Raw genomic sequence first — 25083 nt, forward strand, 5'->3', positions numbered from 1 at the left:
GAGAATGTTATAGTGCAATTTGTCCCCCATCTGACCATCCTAAAAACGTAGGGCTACGACAAACATGGGCCAAGTAATTAAGCAAAACGTAAACGAACAACCCCTCCATAGGAAAAGCGTTTGACCCAATTTTGGAGGCTCGTAACTCTGGTTCTAGTAGTGATACGGGGATGTCCTTTGAGTATGTTATAGATCAATTTGTCCCCCATCCAACCATACTATAAACTTAGGGCTACGACAAACAGGGGCCAAGTAATTAAGCAAAACGTAAACGAACAACCCCTCCATAGGAAAAGCGTTTGACCCAATTTTGGAGGCTCGTAACTCTGGTTCTAGTAGAGATAAGGGGATGTCCTTTGAGAATGTTATAGTGCAATTTGTCCCCCATCTGACCATACTAAAAACGTAGGGCTACGACAAACATGGGCCAAGTAATTAAGCAAAACGTAAACGAACAACCCCTCCATAGGAATTGCATTAGACCCAACTTTGCGGCCTCGTAACTCTGGGTCTAGTAGAGTTACGGGGATGTAAATAATGTGACCTTGACACAAATGTTCGGATAATTATAAAGGTCTTTACATATCCCAAGCAAAAAAAAAAAAGAAAAAAAACTTCGCGGTTTCGAACCTGTAGACTTCCGGGAGTGAGGCGGACATGATAACCACTGCACTACAGATATGTGCTGATGTTTGATCGAAAATACAGGCCATATATTTAAGCAAAAGGTGAACAAACAAACCCCTCCATAGAAAATGCATTAGACCCAATTTTGGAGGCTCGTAACTCTGGTTCTACTGGAGATACGGGGATGTCCTTTGAGTGTGTTATAGTCCAATTTGTCCCCCATCTAACCATACTAAAAACGTAGGGATCTAGTAAACATGAGCCGAGAAATTAGGGAATTGTCGCGTCGGTAATGGTAGCAAGGTTACTGAACCGAATCACATACGCCATGTAAATGGTTCCCTACTCATCATTACTCTGTTAGCGCTTCATAACTATTTGCCTGCCAAGGCGCATGCGCTGGTGGGGTTTTGTCCCCCCACGTCAAGACAATCAAGGTTTGATCCTATTTGATTGCTGAGGATTTTGTACCATTGAAAGAGTTGAAGAAATTCACCCTGGTACGGTCAGAAGCGCATAACATACGAAGTGATTTTCTATTATGCATAACATAGCGGCCGTCTTATACGGAAAGCTTTTACCATCAAGGGGGGGGAATGTCAGCCCCCTTTCCAACTTTATTTTTCCTCTCGCGCCGAGAAATCCAAGCGGGTGGGGTTCGGGTGGATTTTGTACTGCTTACGCATATATCACCGAATAGAAATAGTTCCCCTTATTCTCGCCAGACGGCAACCCTAATAAATCGATGCAGTTCTTGTCAGTATCCCCCTTAGGTGGCTAGTGCCGACTCAAATAAAAATCTTTCCGTATGAGACGGGTCTACCAAAGAGTCTAGAAAATCACTTCGTATGTCATGCGCTTCTGGTACGGTGCAATACTTACCCATCTCTAGTTTCATGAGGGTAATTCCCTTGCCTGGGAAGAATCACGTTGCTTACCTAATTTATTAAGAGGATACCAAGTGTCATCCTTCTTCTATTATCCCCTTCTGATATTATTTATTTGTATTCTTTTTTTTTTTTACTTTTTTCATATAACTTATTTCAAATTGGCGTTGGAATAGACCAAAGAGTACAATTAAAGAAGAGGATTTAGTACTTGTCTATAGACTCTATGGTTAGATAGTTAATTACAATAACGAGGAAAGATAATAGGCCCTAAAAATGAAGGGAAACCGGCGGTGAATCAATAATTGTGAACAGTGTTTTTTATAATCGGCTCGCTAGTCGCGTAAAGCCACGTTCACACTTTACACGGGAAACCGATTCGAAGCGATTTAAAACGCGCCCAAAGTTAAGTGTGAACAAAACTGATACTCGAGAATCCAAATTACAAACGCCGTTTCTTGAATGTGCTTCGCGAACCAACAACCAACTTATAGCGGCTTTGGAAGCTAGTTTCCAGGGCCGGAAATAAGCGCAGGACGCTGGACATTGTCCAATAACATTTTAAAATGTCCCATAATTTTATTTAAAGCTAAGGGGTGGGGGGGGGGGGTCACAGGACAGTTTGACCTGTAAGTTTTTGGAAAAAGTTTTGAGAGCTTGGCCATGGAGAAGCGACACTATTTTTGCACTGTACTTCAGTGGACATTGTCCTATAAATTTTTCATTCAAACAGGGGGGAGTCACTGGAAATTTCTAGTTTTCAGGGGTATTTCACATAGGTTGAGACTAGTATTAAGGGTATTTTCACCGGCCATAGCGGACAACACCTACGAAAAGATAAGCAGACAGCAGCACTAACTGAAATGTCTTAAACTGCGTGAACCAAGGCTGTTGGGCAAACGAGTTATCAACCGACTCCCGGGCAAGTGTGAACGTAGCTTAAGTCAAAAATATCATCACGGTACGGGTCTTGTGTTGTCTTCTACAGGTAACTAAAACCGCAGCTGCTTCATTTCCGATATTTCGCAATGTTTTCTGCGCGCGCTTTGCTAAAATAGTTGCCAACGAATAGGATCTGTTACATTAGTAATTTTCGACACTCGCGATTGAATAGTAAAACGCCTCTCTTCTTCCAAATACCGAACTTGTAATTGAAAGAGAAAGAGTTTGGCTTAAGTTGTCGCCTCAATGGAGCCCCCCAATCAGGCTGCGGGAGAGGGGGGGAAACGGCGAGAAGGCCATTTCACGGCTCCCCTAATCATCAAGAATTTGATGGTCATCACTGTGGCCATCTTCCTGGTGGAAGCCGCTTTGGGACCCTCGTCCGACTTGAGTAGTTCCCTCAACATCTCGCGAGGTACTGTCCTTTAGTTAGATCATAGTTCCCTCAACATCTCGCGAGGTACTGTCCTTTAGTTAGATGGTAGCTCCCATGGGTGAAATAATCAAAGCTCATTCACGCAACGGATCTCTTTTTTAATTGGTTGGCGAATCAAGGTATGGGTACGACGTCAACGGCCATCGGATACGTCTTCACCATCCTGGCCTACTTCTTTCTGCCCACGCTGGTCATCAACAGAGTCGGTCTGAAGTACTCGATGGTGATATTCGTAGCCTTGGAGAGCATTCCCACCATCGCCAACTTCTATTTATCGTGGTACACCTTGATCCCGGGCGCCATTGTCTCATCGGTGGCCGGCGTCATCACGCGTCCGGCCCAGAAGACATCCGTGGCTCTGTTGGCCGAGAAATACGCCGATCTCCGAGGCCGGGACAAGTACGCCTACATCAACATCTTCTTCGCCGTATACTACAGCGTTTCTTATTCCGGATACTTGGTCGGGGCCGTCTTCGCCTTGGAGGCTCTTAATAATTACTCCTCCCCCCAATTTAACGCCACTAACGCAGGCTCTTCTTTCAGCATGCCCAAGGAGGAGGGTAAGTTCATTTATTCATTATTCTAAATCTGTTAGCCTATCCTACATGTACGAGTTGTCGAGGGTCTTGGAAACCTCTGGAAATTGAGCTACGCCCACCATTCCAGTGTTGTTCCTTAGACAGCAAAATTGTTAAAATGAAATGTACTTTTGGTCTCATTTTGACGGAAGATTGCGCTGATGGCCAAAGGTCTCTCTTCCATTGAATTAGAATACTCGTCATGCGGAGCGAGATTCTTCGACGCTGACCACCAAGCGAGCAGCCAGTTCGAACGCCCGAGTCAACGAGAGATCTATTTATATTTCGGGATTTCGGCGGCGAGTGGAACTCTGGCCAGTCTCTTCATCGTCTGTCTCTTCGACTACTTGGAGAACCCGGGTGGACAAGGCACCAACCGACAAATGCTGATCGAGACATTCCGTATTTTCAAGAAACGCGATAACCTACTTCTGATCCCGACCAATTTCCAAAGGGGGGTCATGGATGCTTTCACCTCCACGGAATTTACCAAGGTGAGACATTAAGCAGACCCGTTATATTAGTCGCGCTTCTTGACCTCTTAAATACTTCACCTTGTTCTTGACTTGGGACGTGGGGTGCCGACGACTATAACAAGCTTGAAATTGGTTTTAAAGAAATGTTCACTAAAAACATTCACCTACTATTTTAGCGGGGGGAGTGGCCTAAATGTTATCTATTGCGCCACTAACAGTTGTCGCTTTAGTTCCTCCGTTGGCAGTTGCCAATATTGTCGAGGTTGTAGTGCTGTAGGCGTATTCTTTATTCTATACGGTGGAAACAACCTTAACACTCGAATTACAGCGTCGGTTAGCGTCGACAACAAGGTAGCAGCGGTAACATACTCTATTTTCGAAATGAAGGCCAATAGAATCTTGAAGAACTTGATGGTTGTAACGACGTGCGCGGCCCTCGAAAACGTGGCCAAAGGTCCTTCGGGCGCCATCTCGAGCTCCCTGAATATATCGCGTGGAATGGGTACCACCTCGCACGCCTTGGCCAGCTTCTTCAGCGTCTTCGCCTTTTTGTTCCTGCCCACTTTAGTCATCAACAAGATGGGCTTGAAGTACGCCATGTCACTCTTCATCCTCTTGGAGAGCGTCCCGGGGATCATGGCCAACGTCTACTTGTCCTGGTACCCGCTGATCCCGGGCGCCGTCATTTCCTCCGTGGCCAGCTCCATCTCGCGTACGGCCAAGAAGACATCCGTGGCCATTCTCGCCGACAAATACGCTACCGTCAGCGGCAAGAACGCCTATCAATGTACCAACGTCATTTTCGCCATCTATTACAGCGTGGGCTTCTTTGGTGCGGTCCTAGGAGGCGTTTTCACCTTGAAGGCCTTTCGCGATAAGGCCGTCCTTGAATCAAACGCGTCATTGACGAGCTACGATACTTGCGGGGCCAGATTCTACGACCCCGACCACGAGAACAGTCCCCGTTTCGAACGCCCGGACCAATACCAAATCTACACGTTCTTCGGTTTGCTGTCGGCCATTGGTTTCTTGTCCAGTCTCGGCGTCCTTGTCGGCCTCGACGCCTTAAAGGATCCCGGCGGCCTAGGCATCTCCAAATTCAAAATGTTGGCCGAGACTTTTCACACTTTCAAGAAACGCGATAATTTGCTTTTGTTGCCGACTTGTTTTCAAGTGGGGGTTCTGGATGCCTTCACCGCCAACGAGTTCACTAAGGTACTTGTACGTTGTACCGCGCTCGTTTTAAGCCATGAATTGGGTCAGACGGAAGCGCTTTTATCGCCGGAAGTAATATAGGACTCGTATCTCAATTATTAATCAAAGAGCTGGCTGTTATTAAGTTCCTGATTTTTTGCAAACAGACTTAAGTTTTGACACTGATTTTTGGGAGGGGGTCGCTAAGCCGCTGAAAGACTAGCTTGGAATGGAAATTTTCTAGCGAGCACTATTAAATTTATGGGAATTTGGTTTGTTTTCAGGCGTATATCACGTGTACTTCCGGCGTTCATTCGGTTGGAATTATCATGGTAACCTACTACGTCTCGCAATGCGTATTTAGGTCAGTATCTCTTAGCCCGTGAGAAGAGCGGGCTCACTGGGGAGTGTATCTCCTTTACAAAATATAACCAAAAACGGTTTGACCTAGACGCCCCTGGTTCAAGGTCGCGATGACATTCGTCTTTCTCGCTTCGATTTTCCTCTAGTCTATTCGGAGCGTACTTTGCGAAATTCGTGGGTCGAATCAGCGTCATAACATTCGTGGCTGTTCTGCAAGGGGTTCTCTTGGTCGTCTTGGCCTTCTATCGGCCCTTGCCCGGTCAAGAGGTCATTTTGCATTCGCTCGTGGCCTTGCTCGGATTGGCTTCGGCCATCTACCAGGCTTTGACGTCCAGTAAGTGCTCCCCCCCCCCCCCGCCTGAGCCCCAGCTAGCGCTAAGGTTCATTTACACGCACCATTGTGTAGCTCGTAAAAACAGGATTTTGCTTGAACTATCTTAATTCTTTTCTACGCAAGCTCAAGCGCGGTCATTTACATGCATGATTGTAGCCTAGCTTTTTCCTTGCTTTGAAACATTAGGCTTAAGGAAAAGTTTGAAACATTAGGCTTAACGAAAAGTTAGAAATATTAAGCTTAACGAAAAGTTTGAAACATTAGGCTTAACGAAAAGTTTGAAACATTAGGCTTAAGGAAAAAGTTTGAAACATTTGGCTTAACGAAAAGTTTGAAACATTAGGCTTAAGGAAAAAGTTTGAAACATTAGGCTTAAGGAAAAAGTTTGAAACATTAGGCTTAAGGAAAAAGTTTGAAACATTAGGCTTAACGAAAAGTTTGAAACATTAGGCTTAAGGAAAAAGTTTGAAACATTAGGCTTAACGAAAAGTTTGAAACATTTGGCTTAACGAAAAGTGTGAAACATTTGGCTTAAGGAGAAGTTTGAAACATTAGGCCTAACGAAATGAGTTTGAAACATTAGGCTTAAGGAAAAGTTTGAAACATTAGGCTTAACGAAATGAGTTTGAAACATTAGGCTTAACGACTTGGTCAACTTAATTATAGTAATGTATTCGACGCTGTTCGCGGAGAATCGCAAAGCGGCCTTCGCCAACTTTCTGTTGCCGACGACGGTGGGGGGGATGGTGGCGTCCGCCTACAGTTATTACTTGACCGTTTGGATCAAGATCGTCATTTGCGGCGTCTTCCTAGTCTTCTCCTACATTTGCTACTTGGCCGTCGAAGTGCCCATCGTCATCAGCTCCAGAAAGGCCAAGGACAAAGCCCTAGCCTTGCGTGAACTACATTCTCAATAACCCATCCCCGAATAATTAGGCAAAAACTCCCAATTAACCCTGCAGGTGCCACGTAATGCCTCTTATCTCTTAAGTTAATTAAATTAAACACGTTTTGGGTAGGACCCATTTCCCAATTAGCTCAAGTTTCGATTTAGTGCAGGGTTTACCAAAATTACTCCGTCAATTACAGCGTAATTTATAAGGTAATTTACAGCGTAATTTACAAGGTAATTTACCCAAATTAAAAATAAATTATATTGGTTGTGTTTAAGCTAAATAATGAAAAATACACGCACTTTTTATAGTATTTTTATTTCGTTTTAAATAAATATATTTTGAATCCATTTTAAATGGGTGTGTTTAATTTTGAAGCGAACCAGCCAGCCAGCCAATAAGGCTGAAACGAGTAATCCTGGAAACCTATACCTTTCCGGGGTACGGGAAGAACCGGCTTCTTACGTTTAGTGACGTCACATTTACGTAAAAATTATCTTTTTTTCCAACCTTGGCGGGAGGGTGTGTGTCTGGCCAGGAGAGTCGCGCCACATTTTCAATTCCATGAGAGAGGCAACAACAGGTTGTTGTCTGCTTCAATTCTCACGTTGCGCTCGACTGTTTAAGTTTTATTCAATTTTATTTAATTATAATTAAAGGAAAATTATTGAACACTTAAAAGTAAGTAAGCTTTTAAATTGAATCTTAATTTAATTTAAATTTAAATTTGAATTGGGAAGTTAAATTTTAAGAGTTTTTCTAGAGTAAAAGTGCTGGTAGAGGTATTATGACAAGTGTTAGATAATATTCTAACAGATAGCAAAATTAAAGCGTTTCACTTTGAAAGTGCAGTGAACGTACGCGCTGCAATAGGTAGATAATGGTTCAGATGTTAGTTGAAGGTCGTTAACAAGGAGTAATAACAATCGGATACTAAGCCTAAGCCGTGATATTCATTGCCTGTAATAAACCTAGATGATTTGCCCTCCAGTACTATTACTCCTTGTTATTATTTTTTGATGGCAAATAGTATGGAATTTATGTTAGTTGAAGGTCGTTAACAAGGAGTAATAATAATCGGATACTAAGCCTAAGCCGTGATATTCTTTGCCCGTAATAAAACTAGATAATTGGCCATCCAGTACTATTACTCCTTGTTATTTTTTGATGGTAGATAGTATGGAATTTAGATAGTGGGACGAACCCTAAAAATTGCACGAATTACAAAATTCGTCATCCACGTGTCGATAAATTTTAAACTAGTCATTTAAATCCTTTATAATTCTTCTATTAATTTTGAAATTAAATTAGGGATAATACGTAAGTATTTAAGTTTAATTGGGATTAATTCTGGGGTACGATGTATTTGCCCCTGGGTATTATTTAGAGTGTAAGTGGTAGTAGACCTTGTATTTGTTATTCAAGGAGATAAGAGAGGGAGATTTTGTTTGCCAAATTATTCTAGCTTGTTTATCAAAAATATGAAGCGTTCTGTTTTCTGTTGTTGTTGTCAGAGAGAGAGAGAGAGAGAGAGTTGTTTATCAGTTGACGCATGCTCCAAATAAAATGTGGGTCAGACTAAGACACCATCCAAGTAGATGCTCCTTGTTAAAGGGAACTCGCAGATGGACAAACACATCAGCTACGCAAAAAGTAATTGCATCTTAAGTTCTTTCACTTCTTTACATTAAAATCATTTATTAAATTTAAAGGGATTGGCATTAAATAATCATTCTTCAAAGTTTAGTTATCGCTAGTGTCTCTTTTTAAACCGCTAGCGCGTAACATAAGTTTATGTTCCATAAGTATGTCACTAGCTATACAGTTCGAGCTAGTTTGACCTAATCCACCTTTTTCCCCCTTTCGCCACCGGAAGTTAGTCTTAGCTCGGGATTCATGGGGGTGAGTGAGTAACGGGGGGGGGGAAGAAATCAGTCTGTCGTCTGCTACAAAAGCCAAAAATATGTACTGTAGCGGACGACAGACGAATTTCTTCCCCCGTTACTCACCCCCATGAATCCCGAGCTAAGCCTTAAGAAATTGGTCTGTCGTCCGCTACAGTACATATATTTGGTTTTTGTAGCAGACGACAGACGAATTTCTTACCGGTACTCACCCCCATGAATCCCGAGCTAAGCCTAACTTCCGGTGGCGAAAGGGAATAAGGTGGATTGAAATCCTAAGTACACCTTGGATGAGACTGTAATGGATTGGAAAAGTTCGGTACCTAAGCTCGGGACACGTGATTGCGCAATATCGTTTTTATTTCGGTCGTCGTTTAGTGCTGCCATCATGGAGAAGAATTTTAAATTTGAGAAATTATTTCACCTTGTAAATGACGTAGGTTCGGCAATTTGTCTCTAAGCCTTGAACTAAAAATCCTAACTCAGACTTAAATGTTCATCTACATCAAATTCAATAATTTCTTAGTACATACTAAATTGAATTAATATTTTATACCGTTATTAAGTTAATATCTCTTCAAACCTGAGACTGAGACAGTCTCATCCAAGTTAAAACCGTTAACACTTTACTTTTAAAAAAGATATTGTGAAAAAAACAGACGAGTTTTGAAAAAATTCTACAGTAGGTGTCTCTCAAGTCGTACGACCGAACTAAAAACCCCCAAACAGCCCCCCTTCTGTCCCGAGGTGAGGTACCCGCCGCCCGTGTTAGATGTATGCTATATTCCAATCCATTACAGTCTCATCCAAGAGTACACTCGATGGTGGTTAATTAATTTTGCATGCAGGACCAAGTTCCATCTAGGTCCTATTTAGTCTGCATTACTAAGCCTTTGACAGCAGCGCCTCCCCTGAATCTATGACCTACGTCACTCACTTCGTGCCAAGCTCCAGTTTCTAAGTTACCAGTGACAAACTTATGGAATGAACATATCTTATCAACTTATGCTTGTACTTATATCGAGGGGAATTGAAGGGAAAGTGAATGAATCAAGCAGGGATTAGTGTCTCTTATAAAACGTTTCATTTTTTGGATTTAATTATTACTGTAAATAACGTAGGGCAATTAAAAACGCTAAATTCAAATCTTAATATTGAGATGGATGATGTTTTGTGGCGGATATGTTTATTAGATTTTGGCGGTTCGGCGGGAGGACGCGTCGGTATGGGAGAGGCGAGCGCCGTTGGCTCCCGCTCACGTCAAGCACTTGGTGAAGAAAGGGGTGAAAGTCTTGGTGCAGCCCTCGAACCGGAGGGCCTATCCCATGCAGTCTTACGTGACGGCGGGCGCCACCATCCAGGAGGACATCAGCGAAGCCTCCTTGATCATGGGCGTCAAACAGGTGCCCATTGACAGCTTGCTCCGGGACAAGACCTACACCTTCTTCTCGCACACCATCAAAGCCCAGGAAGCCAATATGCCCCTCCTCGACGCCATTCTAGCCAAAGTAATGGGACGCCATCCTTAGTTTGGTGGGATGCTTAACCCCATTGTCTGATTGATTGGTTGTAGAATATTCGGTTGATTGACTATGAGAAGATGACTGATATCAAGAGTCATCGATTGGTGGCCTTTGGTAAGTACGCGGGAGTGGCGGGTACCATCAACATCCTGCATGGCCTGGGACTCCGACTCCTGGCGCTCGGACATCATACTCCCTTCATGGTAAGTTAAGCTCCCGTTTTTCTCAATCCCATTTATTGTCCGTGGCCAATTACCAATCCTTTTAGCATATTGGTCCCGCGCACAATTACCGGAACAGTGGGATGGCGCGCCAAGCCATCCGGGACGCTGGTTACGAGATTAGTTTGGGCATGATGCCCAAGTCCATCGGTCCCTTGACCTTCGTTTTCACTGGTTCGGGGAATGTCTCTCAGGGAGCGCAGGAAGTCTTCCAGGAACTGCCCTACGAGTACGTCGATCCCAAAGATCTTCCGCAAGTCGCCGAACACGGATGTAAGTTTTGTCTTACTTTCACTTCAGCCCTGATTGGTATCTATAGTATGGTACCGCGAACTTTTTCGTGACGTCACACCCTCCTATCTCTTGGTGACCGTAGAGATCGGCTCACGCCATTGGCGTCACCTCCCCGTAGCTCCTCCCCTCTTAGTACCACTCTCTAGTGTTTGGTATTGTTGGGTAAAGGAGAATTTGACCTCTGACCCCGGCAGCCTGGCATCGACGTCACACCCTCCTATCTCTTGGTGACATACAGATCGGCTCGGGCCATACCAATATTGACGTCACCTCCCCGTAGCTCCTCCCCTCTCAGTACCACCACTCTATAGAGGCACCAAGTGTTTTATTATTGTTGGGTCAAGGAGAATTTGACCTCTGACCCCTGATCCCCGCCTGGCATCGTTTAATCTCGTTGCAGCCGTGAATAAGGTGTACGGGGCGGTAGTCAGTCGCGATGACCATTTCCGGCGGAAAGACGGAGGAGGCTTCGACGCGGATGACTACGAAAATAACCCCGAACTTTACTACTCGACGTTTGCCAAAGAAGTAAGCGCTAAAACTAGTTTGGGGGAGGGGCGTGAAATGTTAGTTCGTTTTTTTGTCCCCCGTAGATCGCCCCTTACGCCTCGGTCATTATCAACGGTATTTATTGGGCAGTCAACTCTCCGAAACTCTTGACCATTCCGGACGCCAAGCACTTGTTGCAGCCTTCGTATTCGCCATGGTTGCCGAGCGCGGCCGGCTCTCCCTCTCTGCCCCATCGCTTGTTGGCCATCTGCGACATCAGCGCCGACCCCGGCGGTTCCATCGAGTTCATGACCGAGTGCACCACCATCGACACGCCCTTTTGCCTCTACGACGCCGATCAGCACAAGAACAGCGAAAGGTAGTAGTACAACTTAGTTATGGGGCCGAGGCTTAAGCCTTACTTAATTGGACGTTGCAGTTTTGCGGGTCCCGGTGTCCTAGTTTGTTCCATTGACAACATGCCAACGCAGATTCCCATCGAAGCCACCGATTTCTTTGGAAATCTACTCTTTCCCTATATAGAAAACTTCGTAAGTAATGAGTCGACTTTAACTAAGCCTTGGCGACTTTAGCCAAGCCTTGGCGACTTTGGCTAAGGCTTGGCGACTTTGGCTAAGGCTTGGCGACTTTGGCTAAGGCTTGGCGACTTTGGCTAAGGCTTGGCGACTTTGGCTAAGGCTTGGCGACTTTGGCTAAGGCTTGGCGACTTTGGCTAAGGCTTGGCGACTTTGGCTAAGGCTTGGCGACTTTGGCTAAGGCTTGGCGACTTTGGCTAAGGCTTGGCGACTTTGGCTAAGGCTTGGCGACTTTGGCTAAGGCTTGGCGACTTTGGCTAAGGCTTGGCGACTTTGGCTAAGGCTTGGCGACTTTGGCTAAGGCTTGGCGACTTTGGCTAAGGCTTGGCGACTTTGGCTAAGGCTTGGCGACTTTGGCTAAGGCTTGGCGACTTTGGCTAAGGCTTGGCGACTTTGGCTAAGGCTTGGCGACTTTGGCTAAGGCTTGGCGACTTTGGCTAAGGCTTGGCGACTTTGGCTAAGGCTTGGCGACTTTGGCTAAGGCTTGGCGACTTTGGCTAAGGCTTGGCGACTTTGGCTAAGGCTTGGCGACTTTGGCTAAGGCTTGGCGACTTTGGCTAAGGCTTGGCGACTTTGGCTAAGGCTTGGCGACTTTGGCTAAGGCTTGGCGACTTTGGCTAAGGCTTGGCGACTTTGGCTAAGGCTTGGCGACTTTGGCTAAGGCTTGGCGACTTTGGCTAAGGCTTGGCGACTTTGGCTAAGGCTTGGCGACTTTGGCTAAGGCTTGGCGATTTTGGCTAAGGCTTGGCGATTTTGGCTAAGGCTTGGCGACTTTGGCTAAGGCTTGGCGACTTTGGCTAAGGCTTGGCGACTTTGGCTAAGGCTTGGCGACTTTGGCTAAGGCTTGGCGACTTTGGCTAAGGCTTGGCGACTTTGGCTAAGGCTTGGCGACTTTGGCTAAGGCTTGGCGACTTTGGCTAAGGCTTGGCGACTTTGGCTAAGGCTTGGCGACTTTGGCTAAGGCTTGGCGACTTTGGCTAAGGCTTGGCGACTTTGGCTAAGGCTTGGCGACTTTGGCTAAGGCTTGGCGCCTTTAATCCGAAATGTTTTAGCTGGAATCCGATGCGACCAAACCCCTATCCGCCCACAAATTCCATCCTGTGGTCGAAAATGTAAGTTAAATAGGAAACGAGGCGTGCCCTTTAATTGTGGTCAACCGATGGTCATTTAACGTGTCCCTTCAGGCCATAATCACGTCGAACGGGTCTTTGACGCCCAATTTCGAATACATCAGCGAGCTGCGTAAGACGTCCAAGTCCAAGATGAAGGCACCATCGACCAGCGTCCAATCGAATAAGCGCGTCCTGATCCTGGGAGCGGGTTACGTCTCGGCGCCCTTGGTCGAGTACTTGAGCCGCGACAAGGACGTCTACTTGAAGGTCGGCACCTCCTTGCAAAACGAAGGCGAGGCCTTGGCCCAGATCGGGGGCGAAAACTGCGAGAACGTCATTTTGGACGTGGTCAGGGGCAGCGAAAACTTGAGCCAGTTGATCAAGGAAGCCAATCTGGTCGTTAGTTTGCTGCCTTACTCCTTGCACCCCTTAGTGGCCGAGGAATGCATCAGGCACAAGGTCAATATGGTCACCGCCAGCTACCTCAGCCCCCAAATGGCGCAACTCCATCAAGCGTGAGTACAATATTACTTATTAACCCCAAAGGTCAAGAGGCGCTCAACTACTGGTCTCTCTTAGAGCGGTGGACGCGGGTATCACGATTGTGAATGAGGTAGGTTTGGACCCCGGCATTGACCACTTGCTGGCCATGGAATGCTTCAGCGAGGTCAAGATGAACGGGGGCAAAGTCGAGTCGTTCGTCTCCTTTTGCGGCGGACTTCCGGCCCCCGAAGACTCTGACAACGCCCTCCGTTACAAATTCAGGTAAGTCGATGGCCTCGTCGCTTACCCTTTGACCTCTACTCGATCTCCCCTCGCCCGTACCGCAGTTGGAATCCAAAGGGGGTCTTGTTGAACACTTTGTCTACGGCGACCTATTTATTAAACGACGAAGTCCAGGAGATTCCGTCTGGGGGCGCTCTCATGGACCATTTGATGGACATTGACTTCTTGCCCGGGTTCAACTTGGAGGGATACCCCAACAGGAACTCCTTGGTCTACAAGGACCTCTATAATATTCAGAATGCCCATACCATCCTCAGGGGGAGTCTCAGATACAAGGTAATTACATTGACAATGGATTAAGGAAGGAAGGAAGTGGTGGTGGTCATCATAGTGGTCATCGCGCCAATGCCTTTGAGTTCCTTTTAGGGTTACGCGGACGCCGTCAAAGGTTTGCATCAATTGGGACTGATGAGTTCGGAACCGCACCCCTCTTTGCATCCAATGGGACCCGAAATTACTTGGGTAAGAAATTTGCCTTCCTCGGGGTTAACTCAGGGTCAAAGTCCGTTAATTGGCTTTGAATCGCGTCACGTACTGTCTTCATTGGTAGAAACAATTCGCTTGCGCCTTGTTGGGTCAACAAGACAACATCTTGCACGCTAATCTGAAGAATCTCGTTTACGAGCAAGTGGAGCGCTCCGAGTACCGCGTCAACGCCATCGAGTCCTTGGGACTGCTCTCGGACACGCCCCTCGTCAAACTGTCAACGCCCATCGACACTCTGGCTCATTTGCTCAACAAGAAACTGGCCTTTAGTAAGTAATGAGCGGCCGGCGACAATCATTCATTCTTTCTTCATTCTTTACTCTTTGGTGGTCAATCAGAGACGGGTGAGAGGGATTTGGTCATTTTGAGGCACAACATCGGGATCCAGTGGGCGGACACCAAACGCGAAATGCGTCATATTGATTTGGTGGCCTACGGTGACGTCAACGGCTTCACCGCCATGGGGAAACTAGTCGGGTATCCAGCCGCCATCGCCGCCAAAATGGTCCTAGAAGGTCAGTACACTCCCTCGTCCTCCATTGCTTTTTATTAGGCTTAGCATCACTAATGACCCCTAGTAGGTTATTAGCTCGGATTAGGCTTAGCCTAGTTTAGTTTAGGTTTATTTATGTTTGAATTAATTAGATTATGTTAGTTACTTGTTTTCTAATCGTGATGCCCCTGGCAAGGCTTAGTTAGTTTCTTGGCTAACGAGGCGGGTAACTAAGCCTCGGCCTTAGCACCGCGATTAGTGGCCAGAACTGGACTCGAGGATTCAATTAAGTTGGTTAATATAATTAAATTACTAATTACTAATCCTAACGCGGGGTCCGTTACTCACCAATCACGAATCGCCATGCCCCTGGCAAGGCTTATTTTCTTGGCGGGTAACTAAGCCTCGGCCTTTGCACCGCGATTAGCGGCCAGAACTGGACTCCAGGATTCAATTAAGTTGGTTAATATAATTAAATTGCTAATTACTAATTATAACGCGTGGGGTCGGGGGTCGGTTATCCACGAATCGCGATGCCCCTGGCAAGGCTTAGTTAGTTTCTTGGCTAACGAGGCGGGTAACTAAGCCTCGGCCTTGGCACCGCGATTAGCGGCCATAACTGGACTCGAGGATTCAATTAAGTTGCTTAATATAATTAAGTTGCTAATTACTAATTCTAACGCGGGGTCGGAGTCCGTTATTCACCAATCACGAATCGCCATGCCCATGGCAAGGCTTATTTTCTTGGCTAACTAAAACGAAGAGTTCTTGGCGGGTAACTAAGCCTCGGCCTCGGTATCGCGATTAGCGGCCGGCCAGAACCGGAGTCGAGGATTGGTTAATATAATTAACTTGCTAATTACTAATTAAAAGGGGAGATTCAAACTTTGGGGATGGTGGTGCCAATGGCCAAAGACATCTACCAGCCGATGCTGACTCGTTTGAAACAGGAAGGCATTTGCAGTACCGAGAAAACGCTTAAACTCTAATTAATAATAATACCGAGTTAATTAATTCCAATCGTAATTAATTAATTCTGCCAAAATTTATTTTTAATTAATTAAAAACGATAAAAACTGTGTTCAAAACTTTGGGGGCCAAAATAAGATATTTGTCATTTACATTTTCCCGCCGTCAGTCGCCATCTTGAAAGGCCTGGCGCCATCTTGAAAGATGGCAACTCGTCAACTATACTTTTGTCGCCATCTTGGAAGAAGGAGTTATTACTCTCCCAAGATGGCGACTCAAATTTTCCTTTGGAAGTATTGTTTGTTTGTTTGTTTGAGATAAGCCTTTGTTAACGTATTTTTTATATGAGAAATAAAATCTTTACTGAAGTTAAAATGAGTGAACGCATCTTTCACCCCTTTCATCCCCCCACCCCGGAAATGACCAGTAACCTTTTGACCCAACTAGACGCGTGGGTCAAAAGAGTTGAGTCACCAAGAATTGGTCAGTGATGAGTCCAAAAGTTGTGTCGTCTGAATGGGCCTTATAGAGACTGCGAAGAAGGTATCGGGGGGGGGGGGGTAAAAATTATTTGAAATACGTCACAGGCACCACGTGACGCCAAGATAGAAAGACTCCTCATGGAGTGGGACCTTGTTTTTCGCGAGATTGCAGCGCCAATTCCCTCCTGAAGTGGCAGATTTCGAAATAAAACAAAACTAAGCTTCTTTGAACCACCCACGACTCTCCGCGGTCACGTGGTGCCTTTGACGTATTTCAAATAATTTTTACCCACCCGCCGATGCCCGCTTTACAGTCCCTTTAATCTCACTAGTTTACTCAATTCAAAAAGTTGTATCGTCTGAATAGGCCTTAAGAGTTCAATTAGCTCTCGTCGCGTACAAAAGTATTTGAATATTTATTTCCGTGTAGGCGTGGTTTACAATTTGTTTCGATACGGTGGGCGTGGTTTACAATAGATAATATTAAGGAGGGTAATTTGACAGGTACTGATTGTATAATGATCCGACACTCCGACTGTAATTAATTACGAGGTGTTTCAATTGTACCAAAACTCGAGGCATTTCTTGACGAAAGCCTCGGGGTCATCCATGTGCAAGTGGTGCGTCACGTTCGGCAATACTTCGTATTGAGCATTAGGCAAAACGCCCCGAACTTTAGCTCTTTCCTCCGCCCTGTAAGGCGGCAACATCGCTTTAATCAAAAGCATATAGAATAAGAATCAAAAAGTATCCTACACTTCTTTGAATTGAAACTTTAACTGGCTGACGCGCATTGTGCAATATGAGAAGCGCCCCACCTCCTTTACTCCCCGCCCCCATCCCAAGCTATATTTGACTCTATAGAGTGCTGTCAGTTGTGACGTCAGATCCAAGTTTAAACGTCACGAGTCTGCCTTTAGCAATGGGCGGCCATGACAGTTACCGTTTTTTCTTTATGGGAAAACAGCATGGGTGACGTCACACCGGCGCTTCTGACTGCACTCTATTGGGAGCTAACAACTGCACGCTAGGGGAAGAGATAGTCTGACGTCACGCAGTACCCCCTCTCTGGTTGGCGGCATTTTTGCGCCTAGAATACACTGTTTCCAACCCGCCGTTAGGGGGAGGGGATGAAACTCCAGCCAGTAAGAGATAGAACAGGGTGTGACGTTTCAGGGACGTCAGAACTGTTAGCTCCCTATAAGAGGAAGGGGAATGCTTGAAATACTGACGTGACGAAGAAGGATGTTTTGGGGGAGACGACGAGCGTGGCTCCCGTGAAGCGTTTGCCTTCCGTCTTGGAGTCCATGAAGTTGCGGAAATGCTTGGGTAGGTAATTCAGGTTGAAGGCCCACCCGAATCCGTCCTTGCGCAGAATCAAACTCGACAGCAAAGCGCGACGAAACGATTCGGGTTCCTACAAATCACAAAAACGAAATTTCCTTCTTTTAAACGCGCCTCCCTCTTCCTTCCTTCCAAGGGAACATTAAGCCTAAAATTAACTAAAAACCTCCAGAGATTTATAAGATATGTTGGCCATGGGTTCGTAAGATATGTTGGCCATAAGTTTGGGCACTGGTAACTTAGAAACTGGAGCTTGTCGCGAACTGAATGAGGTAGGCCATAGATTCGAGGAGGTAAAGCGAATGACGCCTGGTGAGCGGGGCGCTGCTGTCAAATTTAGGCTTAGTAATGCACAGACTAAATAGATGGAACTTGGTCCTGCATGCAAAATTAACCACCATGCACCGAGTGTACTTAGGACTTCAATTGACTCGCTTAATTGTCGTTCTCCTTCTCGAGCTGTAAGTCTCTCAGTAGCATTACGAAGTATAGATTGTGTCATACTTATGGGGAACATATCACTTATAAACTTACGCGGAGATTTATGTAAGGGCCAAGTTAATTACGATTTAATGATTGAAGGAAGTAATGGTTGAAAATAGTGAGCCTGGGATGCTGGTTTGGGTTTCAATCAAGGTGATCGCGGTTTAATCGTTTGAGGAAATATTTGTTCAAATTTAGCACGTATGTTTTGCCAATTTCGAATTAATATATTAACATACATTCGATTGAAAATTAAAATAGACATTTTAAATGCCTTTTTATTTTTTCGAGTAATTTGCGTAATTAAATCTTGAAATTCCCCACAAAGTAATTGCAAGCTTCTTGGCTGGCCTTGGTGCCATTTTTGTTTCCAATATGACCAAGCTCGAGATACGAAGTAATACAATTACAATACCTCCATAAGTTGATAAAATATATTCATTCCATAAGTTTGTTAATCTCTGGTAACTTAGAAACTGGAGCTTGTAATTTTGAAGTGATTGAAGTAGGGAGGTCATAGATTCAGGGTGGTAAAGCGAGAAGGGACGCCTGGTGAGCGCTGTCAAATTTGGGCTTAGTAATGCACAGACTAAATAGGACCTAGATGGAACTTGGTCCTGCATGCAAAATTAATTAACCACCGAGTGTACTTAGGACATCAATTGACTCGCTTCCGTCGTTCTCCTTCTCTAACTAGTTATCTCGAGAACTGTAAGTCTCTCAGTAGCATTACGAACTTGTATAGGTAGTGTCATACTTATCATGTAACATATCACTTATAAACTTATGGTAGTTGTAGTCTTTTGGCATTTTATTACGAGGCGCTCGAAAGACGTAGAAACTTGATTGAAATTTTTCTTACAATTTTGCTACGAACGAATTCCTGTTGGCAATACTGGATGGCATCTTCCATTTTGTTGAAGCCGCTTTCGTTCAGGTCATCCAGGAGATCCCCGAGGACGTACGTCACGTTGTTCATGTAGCCCATCAAGAACTCGGGCGTCGGGATGGGCAGGAAATCCACCAAGATCAAAGACAAGACCATTTCCGGCTATACCCCAGAGACACCCGCCAATAATGACATTTCAGTTTCGCGGACAATCTTAAGTCAGAGACTTTGCAAATGGCGTATCAGGGAAAGTCAGGCAATTTTAAAATGGTCTGCTTAGAAATTCCCTATTGTTTGAGTTCATTGGTGGCGCATATCCTATAGCTCAACGTTATTTCCCTGCACTTGTCTAGGCCTACACTAACCAATAACAGCTGGTCATTAAAGTTAGTCAGGGAAATATGTTAGGACTTTTTGAAATGATAAGCCTTGGCTTTGAATTAAATTCAATTTACGTTTTTAAAAGCCAAGTTTGTCTCTATCTTGCCGCCCAAACTGTGTCCGATAAAGTGACATTTCGAGATTCCCTTGACTTTGAGAAAGAGTTCCAGATCCGACAAGTAGTCCTTGATGTCGCCCTCGGGACTCTGAGGACTTGAACCGTGATTGCGCAAGTCCAGAGTGTAAACCTGCAAACGTCCATCACCATCTCAATCAACCAATCGCCTACGGACAGACAAACCTCGCGGAGCTTACAATTTGTCCAGTTCGTCGAGCCAAGCTGGAGGCCACGACATCCCAGGTCTTCCGGTTGCTTAAGAGACAGTGCGTGATGACGATGGGTGGGATGTCCCTGGCCGAATCCCCGCCATAATTGTACTCACTGTACGATAAGGTCAACGCCCCTCCTCCATTTTCCCCAACCTCGCTTCTAAGTATAAATTGGATTATTATTAAAAACCAACATGAAGTTGAAGGATATGAATGGTCAAGCCGCTCAAATACTACGCGTCGCGTACGCGATGCAGATGCAGTCCCGTAGTTTCTGAGCTATCTGCTCATGTCGGTGGGGGCAAAAGCCGTCCCAACGATTCTGAATACAATCTGAAGGAGTTAGGCCTAAGTTGGTTTTGAGAAGATGGCACGCAACTCGATCCCCGCTTTTCATTCTAACCACCACCTGACCTAATATATCGCAACCTTATTTAATTTAAGACGCGATTATGGCCTGGGGCACCTGCTGGATCATCGAATTCGTAGTTAGGGATTTAAACCTTTTTTACCTAAAAAGTCACTAGGATATGTCAGGGATTTCGTTTGCTTCGTGCAATGCTAAATGTGGGCTCAAGTGTAAGTGGACTCTACGGGTAAAGACGTCCTTAAAATGGTCCCAGGGATATTGGTGTCAAAATTTGGTGGTCAGGGATAAGCTGGTTTTAAAAGTCAGCTGGGATTTTCAGTATAAAAATTATTGTCCGAAGCTTACTTCAGCGTCCAGCAGGTACGTATTGTCACTAAGAAAAAATAGATGGTATTTACCCACTGATGCTTGTCATAGTCTCGAGACACAGAGAGTGTGTGTCCGTTGTTTCGAGCGAGATCTTGCGTCGTGAAATGAAGCTCTTTCTCTATTTGAAATAATTTAAATATACCTACCCCTTTTTTATTTTAGGTTTAAATCAGAGTGTTTGCGTAATTATTAGTTCTGGCTTTCGTTCAAGGTTCGATCGAGGAAAACCACGACGACGACGACATAAATTAAGTACACGATTATTGTATTTATATTCGAGATAGGTTGCCGCGCTAATTCACGCCCTCCCATACACCCACGAATATTCAACACCGAATTCATTCGTCCGTAGACAATTATGTATATCAAGGTCAAGGGTCATAATCTCCTCCAACTCGCCGATTATTAATGGTAGATGCGAGCGGCTCGGGGACGGAAGGCTCAGGATTGTCTTTTGGAATAGCAAGATCTTTGGCAAGGTCACTAATCACGCCTTCTGACCCCCCAAATATCATTTATTCTCTAAGTTGGCCTTCAGTCACAAAACGTATTCCCGGTTGTACTCGAATATATTCGTGTGTTTATGCCCATGGGACTGTATATAGAGAGCTTTCAGTTGGCTGAGTAGTACGTCACACCCTCCTAAGTCTTGCCAAGGTTCTGGCAGCCATATTGGTGGGTATCAGCTTCTGTATTCAACCCACCAGTATGGCCGTGAAAATAGAGCTATTTCAATTCGGGGGGGGAAAGGAGAGATTTTGAGGAGGGGTTTCGCTAGTCCCCGCCTAGGCGCCATATTGTGCGGGAAATTTAGCATAGAGTTCTTCAGCGACCCGCATGGAGGGAGGGTGAAAACTGGCTCCGTTTATTGGCAGGCCCAACTGTGACGTTTCCCCCCTTCAACTGATATAGCTCTATTATCTCACGAATATTAGATCCACCCCCAACCGAAAGCTCCCGATTGCCACGTTTACTTTTCGACTTGGCCATAGGGGTGCTGAAACTGAAAAACATTCATATTTCAAAACCATATTCATGTATACATATTTCGAAACTGTAGATTCATAATTCGGGTTTTGAAGAAATTCAACTTGAATTATTTATGAAAGTTTGGTGAAAATGGATTTCAGCCAACAATATAGAGTGCTGTCAGAAGCGCGGGTGTGACGTCACCCATGCTGTTTTCCCATAAAGAAAAAACGGTAACTGTCATGGCCGCCCATTGCTAAAGGCAGACTCGTGACGTTTAACCTTGGATCTGACGTCACAACTGACAGCACTCTATAGCGCGATTTTATAAAATGTGAAATTTCCAAGCGACAAACAACTTTCCCCGAATAATAAATAGGCTTAGTCTTTTTATCCCCGCGGTCAAATATCTAATACTCTAAAATGGTGTTTGTGGCTTTCCTCTTAATTGCAGCATTCAAATTGAGCATAAATGACGCCTGCTTAATAATTAGGCTTAAATCGTATTTAAGTGTCAACGTCAATGCAGGAATATGCGGATAAATTTTGTAATTAGTTGACGATCGAGGAGAGTTGACGACAATTAGAACAGGGTTGCCACGGCTCAGGGAAAACCTGGAAAAGTCAGGGAATTTAAAAATGGGCCCAAAAAGGTCAGGGAAAAGTCAGGGAATTTGGTTCCGAAAATTCCGTGCTGGCAACCCTGCAGAATGGTGTACGTCCCGGGCTCGTTTGATAGTGAAATTTATGGTACAGGTTGTTGTTATCGGTCACTTATTTGGCATGATTTTTATAAGGGTCGTTGTATTAAGGTCGAGCGTTGCTTTGCGTGTACTTCGATTGGCGCTGCCGTGTTTTGGTGAGTTATGAAAATTGGCAAAAATAATTTGCGAGATTGAGGTCAGTGGAAACATTGGCAGCTCGACTCTGGTTTATTTAGATTAGATTTGGAGGCAACGCGCTGCTCCATCGGCACACTTGACACTCGTCAATAACGACAACTACAACGGGTCATTCCTTCAAAATGCAACTGATTAAGTCAACTGCGGGACCAATCGCTTATTTGCTTACTATCTTCTTCTTGTCTCTTACCATCCTTTTAATCGAGATCCAAGAAACAAGAGCCCTCGATCTCCATATGGGTAAGTACTTAATGAATGCGCCACGCCCAATTTCATTTTAAAATCGGGGGAGATTTGGGTAGGTGAAAGGGCGTGTTAATTGATTGATTGATTTCTAGCCTTTAAGCGGCTTGGTTGGCCTCAAAATTTTCCTTTATAGAATAGAGTGCTGTCAGAAGCGCCGGTGTGACGTCACCCATGCTGTTTTCTCATAAAGAAAAAACGGTAACTGTCATGGCCGCCCATTGCTAAAGGCAGACTCGTGACGTTTAACCTTGGATCTGACGTCACAACTGACAGCACTCTATATATATACTTGATATATTTCTCACGATAACCCTTTTAAAAAACTGAATTTAGACGAAGTAATTGCTCGCGAGAAGGAGCAATTTCTGTCGTCTTTCACGAACAGCGTCAACCAGGTCTTTTTCAACACTTACATCATTCCCCAAAAGAAGCAAAGCAATTCTCGGCTCATCATCGCCCTCAAGGGAATGTAAGACACTACCTCTGTCCCTACATCTAATTGAGCCATTTAAGCGGCGCTATCCCTTTAGAACTAAGCTGAAATACTCTTCCTTTCAGTGTTGCCGGTTTCGGAGACATACTTTGGAATATTTTGTTACTTTTTGGCTTGGTCTCGCCTTGAAGACTATCCCGTTGTATTTAGTTGCGTCATGGTATTTGTATGAATGAATGAAATTATGAATGTAATTATTTATTTATTTGTACGAGATTATGAATGTAATTATTTATTTATTTAATTTGTATGAAATTATGAGTGTTAAATACTTAGTTATAAGAATTTAGTATTTATTCAACTTATTAATTGTTAAAACCATACACGTTATCCAGATTGTGAAATGCAAATAAGGTTATTTCGTGTACCGCTCTTGTATACTACAACGCGTAATGTCTCCTTAGTTGATTATGTCGCAGCCTGCTCGAGTGTGACGTCACGCGTGGCAGCGGGCGCGGATGTTGCTCGGAGTAGAGAAGTTTGACACTGGAGTAGAATAGTTGGTGGCCCATCCGTGGCTGCGCTTTTAAAGCACCATTGAGTGCAGCACTGCAGCCACATCTCGGTGGAAATAATTTTAGTATTTTAGTCACGTTGTTGGTAGAACCAACCAGGTGGTTGTTCCTAAAGCTTATGCCCAATCTAAAACAGGGGGGGGTACTATGCGGGTGAATTTTACCACGGCCCTCAAGCGTTTCCGTTATAAAAAATACCACTCCAGTATAGCTGTACTCCTCTAAGATTAGTCTCTCAAGTTTCCCGGGTTTCAGCCGACTCGATCACGCAAATTGCGCGCGCAATTTGCGTGATCGAGTCGGCTGTGAGCCGGGTCGGATAGGATTCAGTTAGTCGCCGGTAATGTTTTCCCACGCGATTCCGCGAACATGATTTAGCAAAGTTTTAACGCTAAAAATCGGATTGAAACTTATTAATAGCGCCTAAAGATGTAAAGTAATTCTCTCCAGAGTACATTGAAAGCTGGGAATTGGTGAGTGAACAATTTAATTTTGGTTTTGGAAGATTGAAAATCCAAGAAGAAAGTCCCGTTTTGTTAAGCCTTGGCGACATTTTGGTATCGCGTGACTCGAAATGGGATTAATGGCTATAACCTTTTTCAGACCTATGTACAAGAGCTTCGCTTATGTTTATAAAATATAATTTTAAACACTTTGAGTTAGAAAGGTTTGTTATTTAAGGTAAATTTATAGCGTTTTAATTGCGAAACGGTTTTATTTCGATAAAAATGATGTACATGAAGGTGAGGTGAATGATAAAGTGGGGGAACAGTTATGGTACTAGTGTTAGAGGGCGGTCGTTTGGGAGGAATGAAAGTAGACGGAGGGCGTGTCCCCCGAGAAGTTGAAAATGGGCGCGGAATTGGCCGGCACTAAACCCAGAATCACCAAAATGGCTTGAATGAACATTCCGAGGGAATCAATTCTAAATCGGAGAAAAACAATAATCCCAATTATTAGGGCGGGTCCACTTCAATGACACACCCACCACACACATCTCCATTTAATTATAGCCAAGAATGTAGTGATTTAATTTCGCTTACATTGATTTGAATCCGCTAATTAATCTGCCGAATGGTCCATCATCCGACTCAGTCACTGAATCACTGTAGCCAGCTGCAACAATTAAAACGTGATTAATTATTTTAAATAAGGTGAGCTCTCCCGTTTTTGGAGGCTCGTAACTCTGTTTCTAGTAGAGATACGGGGATGTCCTTTGAGTATGTTATTGTCCAATTTGTCCCCTTTCCAACGATACTTAAAACTTAGGGCTACGACAAACAGGGGCCAAGTAATTAAGCAAAACGTAAACAATCAAACCCCTCCATAGGAATTGCATTAGACCCAACTTTGCAGCCTCGTAACTCTGTTTCTACTAGAGATACGCGGATGTCCTTTGAGTATGTTATAGATCAATTTGTCCCCCATCCAACCATACTATAAACTTAGGGCTACGACAAACAGGGGCCGAGATATTAAGCAAAATGTTCGTCAACGTATGGTATCTTCTCACCTTTATTTGCTATGTTACTTATGATTTTAGCACTGAACTTTGTAGGCTCATAACTCTCGTTCTATTAGAGATACGGGGATCTCCTTTGGATATGTTATAGTACTCTTTGCTCCCCATACAAGGATACTTTAAACTTGAGGCTACCTCAATATCGTCGTCAACTTATTTTTTGTCTCACTTATTGTTAGGAGGTT

The 25083-nt window shown here is 44.5% G+C and overlaps 5 protein-coding genes across 10 annotated transcripts in view; 3 read left to right on the forward strand and 2 right to left on the reverse strand.

The window, feature by feature from the left end:
- The window catches only part of LOC149677970 (N-acetylglucosamine transporter UNC93A-like), a 33392-nt gene extending 26158 nt beyond the window's left edge, over positions 1–7234 (forward strand). For 3 of the 5 annotated variants that reach the window (XM_089835991.1, XM_089835990.1, XM_089835992.1), the window contains 5 exons: positions 3012–3452; positions 3663–3964; positions 5425–5504; positions 5650–5837; positions 6504–7087. In XM_089835991.1, coding sequence (XP_089692117.1) covers positions 3014–3452; positions 3663–3964; positions 5425–5504; positions 5650–5837; positions 6504–6754 — 1260 coding nt within the window. In that variant the 5' untranslated portion in view covers positions 3012–3013 and the 3' untranslated portion in view covers positions 6755–7087. Of the gene's footprint in view, positions 1–2121; positions 2872–3011; positions 3453–3662; positions 3965–5424; positions 5505–5649; positions 5838–6503; positions 7088–7108 lie in introns of those variants that run through there. The other 2 variants (XM_089835989.1, XM_089835987.1) reach the window with 2 other exon arrangements.
- Positions 7235–7289: 55 nt separating this feature from the next.
- On the forward strand, positions 7290–15981 carry LKRSDH (lysine ketoglutarate reductase/saccharopine dehydrogenase). Its single transcript, XM_089835986.1, has 16 exons — positions 7290–7411; positions 8249–8383; positions 9828–10142; positions 10208–10360; positions 10426–10651; positions 11073–11200; positions 11266–11540; positions 11601–11712; positions 12810–12869; positions 12942–13384; positions 13449–13634; positions 13700–13931; positions 14022–14117; positions 14206–14410; positions 14480–14656; positions 15508–15981. Exons 2-16 carry the CDS (start codon positions 8297–8299, stop codon positions 15621–15623), a joined length of 2811 nt encoding a protein of 936 aa, XP_089692112.1. The 5' UTR covers positions 7290–7411; positions 8249–8296; the 3' UTR covers positions 15624–15981.
- Positions 15982–16474: 493 nt separating this feature from the next.
- Positions 16475–20130, reverse strand: LOC149677972 (sn-1-specific diacylglycerol lipase ABHD11-like). Of its 2 annotated transcripts, XM_089837044.1 has the most exons (5): positions 19498–20130; positions 19257–19430; positions 18775–18963; positions 17318–17502; positions 16475–16778 (listed from the first exon to the last, which is right to left on the reverse strand). In XM_089837044.1, exons 3-5 carry the CDS (start codon positions 18955–18957, stop codon positions 16643–16645), a joined length of 504 nt encoding a protein of 167 aa, XP_089693170.1. In that variant the 5' UTR covers positions 18958–18963; positions 19257–19430; positions 19498–20130; the 3' UTR covers positions 16475–16642. The 2 variants fall into 2 exon arrangements, with proteins under 2 accessions (XP_089693170.1, XP_089693171.1); XM_089837045.1 differs by lacking the exons at positions 19257–19430; positions 19498–20130 and having other exon boundaries at positions 18775–19013.
- Positions 19248–19909, reverse strand: LOC149677973 (sn-1-specific diacylglycerol lipase ABHD11-like). The gene is made up of 3 exons (XM_089836969.1): positions 19761–19909; positions 19498–19672; positions 19248–19430 (listed from the first exon to the last, which is right to left on the reverse strand). The coding sequence occupies exons 1-3, from the start codon at positions 19907–19909 to the stop codon at positions 19248–19250; spliced, it is 507 nt and encodes a 168-aa protein (XP_089693095.1).
- Positions 20131–21953: 1823 nt separating the features above from the next.
- On the forward strand, positions 21954–23144 carry LOC149677974 (uncharacterized). The gene is made up of 4 exons (XM_089837047.1): positions 21954–22079; positions 22161–22362; positions 22702–22837; positions 22927–23144. Exons 2-4 carry the CDS (start codon positions 22245–22247, stop codon positions 22988–22990), a joined length of 318 nt encoding a protein of 105 aa, XP_089693173.1. The 5' UTR covers positions 21954–22079; positions 22161–22244; the 3' UTR covers positions 22991–23144.
- Positions 23145–25083: the final 1939 nt, after the last annotated feature.

Source organism: Phalangium opilio, unplaced genomic scaffold (genome assembly GCF_054372755.1).
Source record: "Phalangium opilio isolate 3A_F unplaced genomic scaffold, DU_Popi_V2 ptg000042l_1, whole genome shotgun sequence".
NCBI lineage: Eukaryota > Metazoa > Arthropoda > Arachnida > Opiliones > Phalangiidae > Phalangium > Phalangium opilio.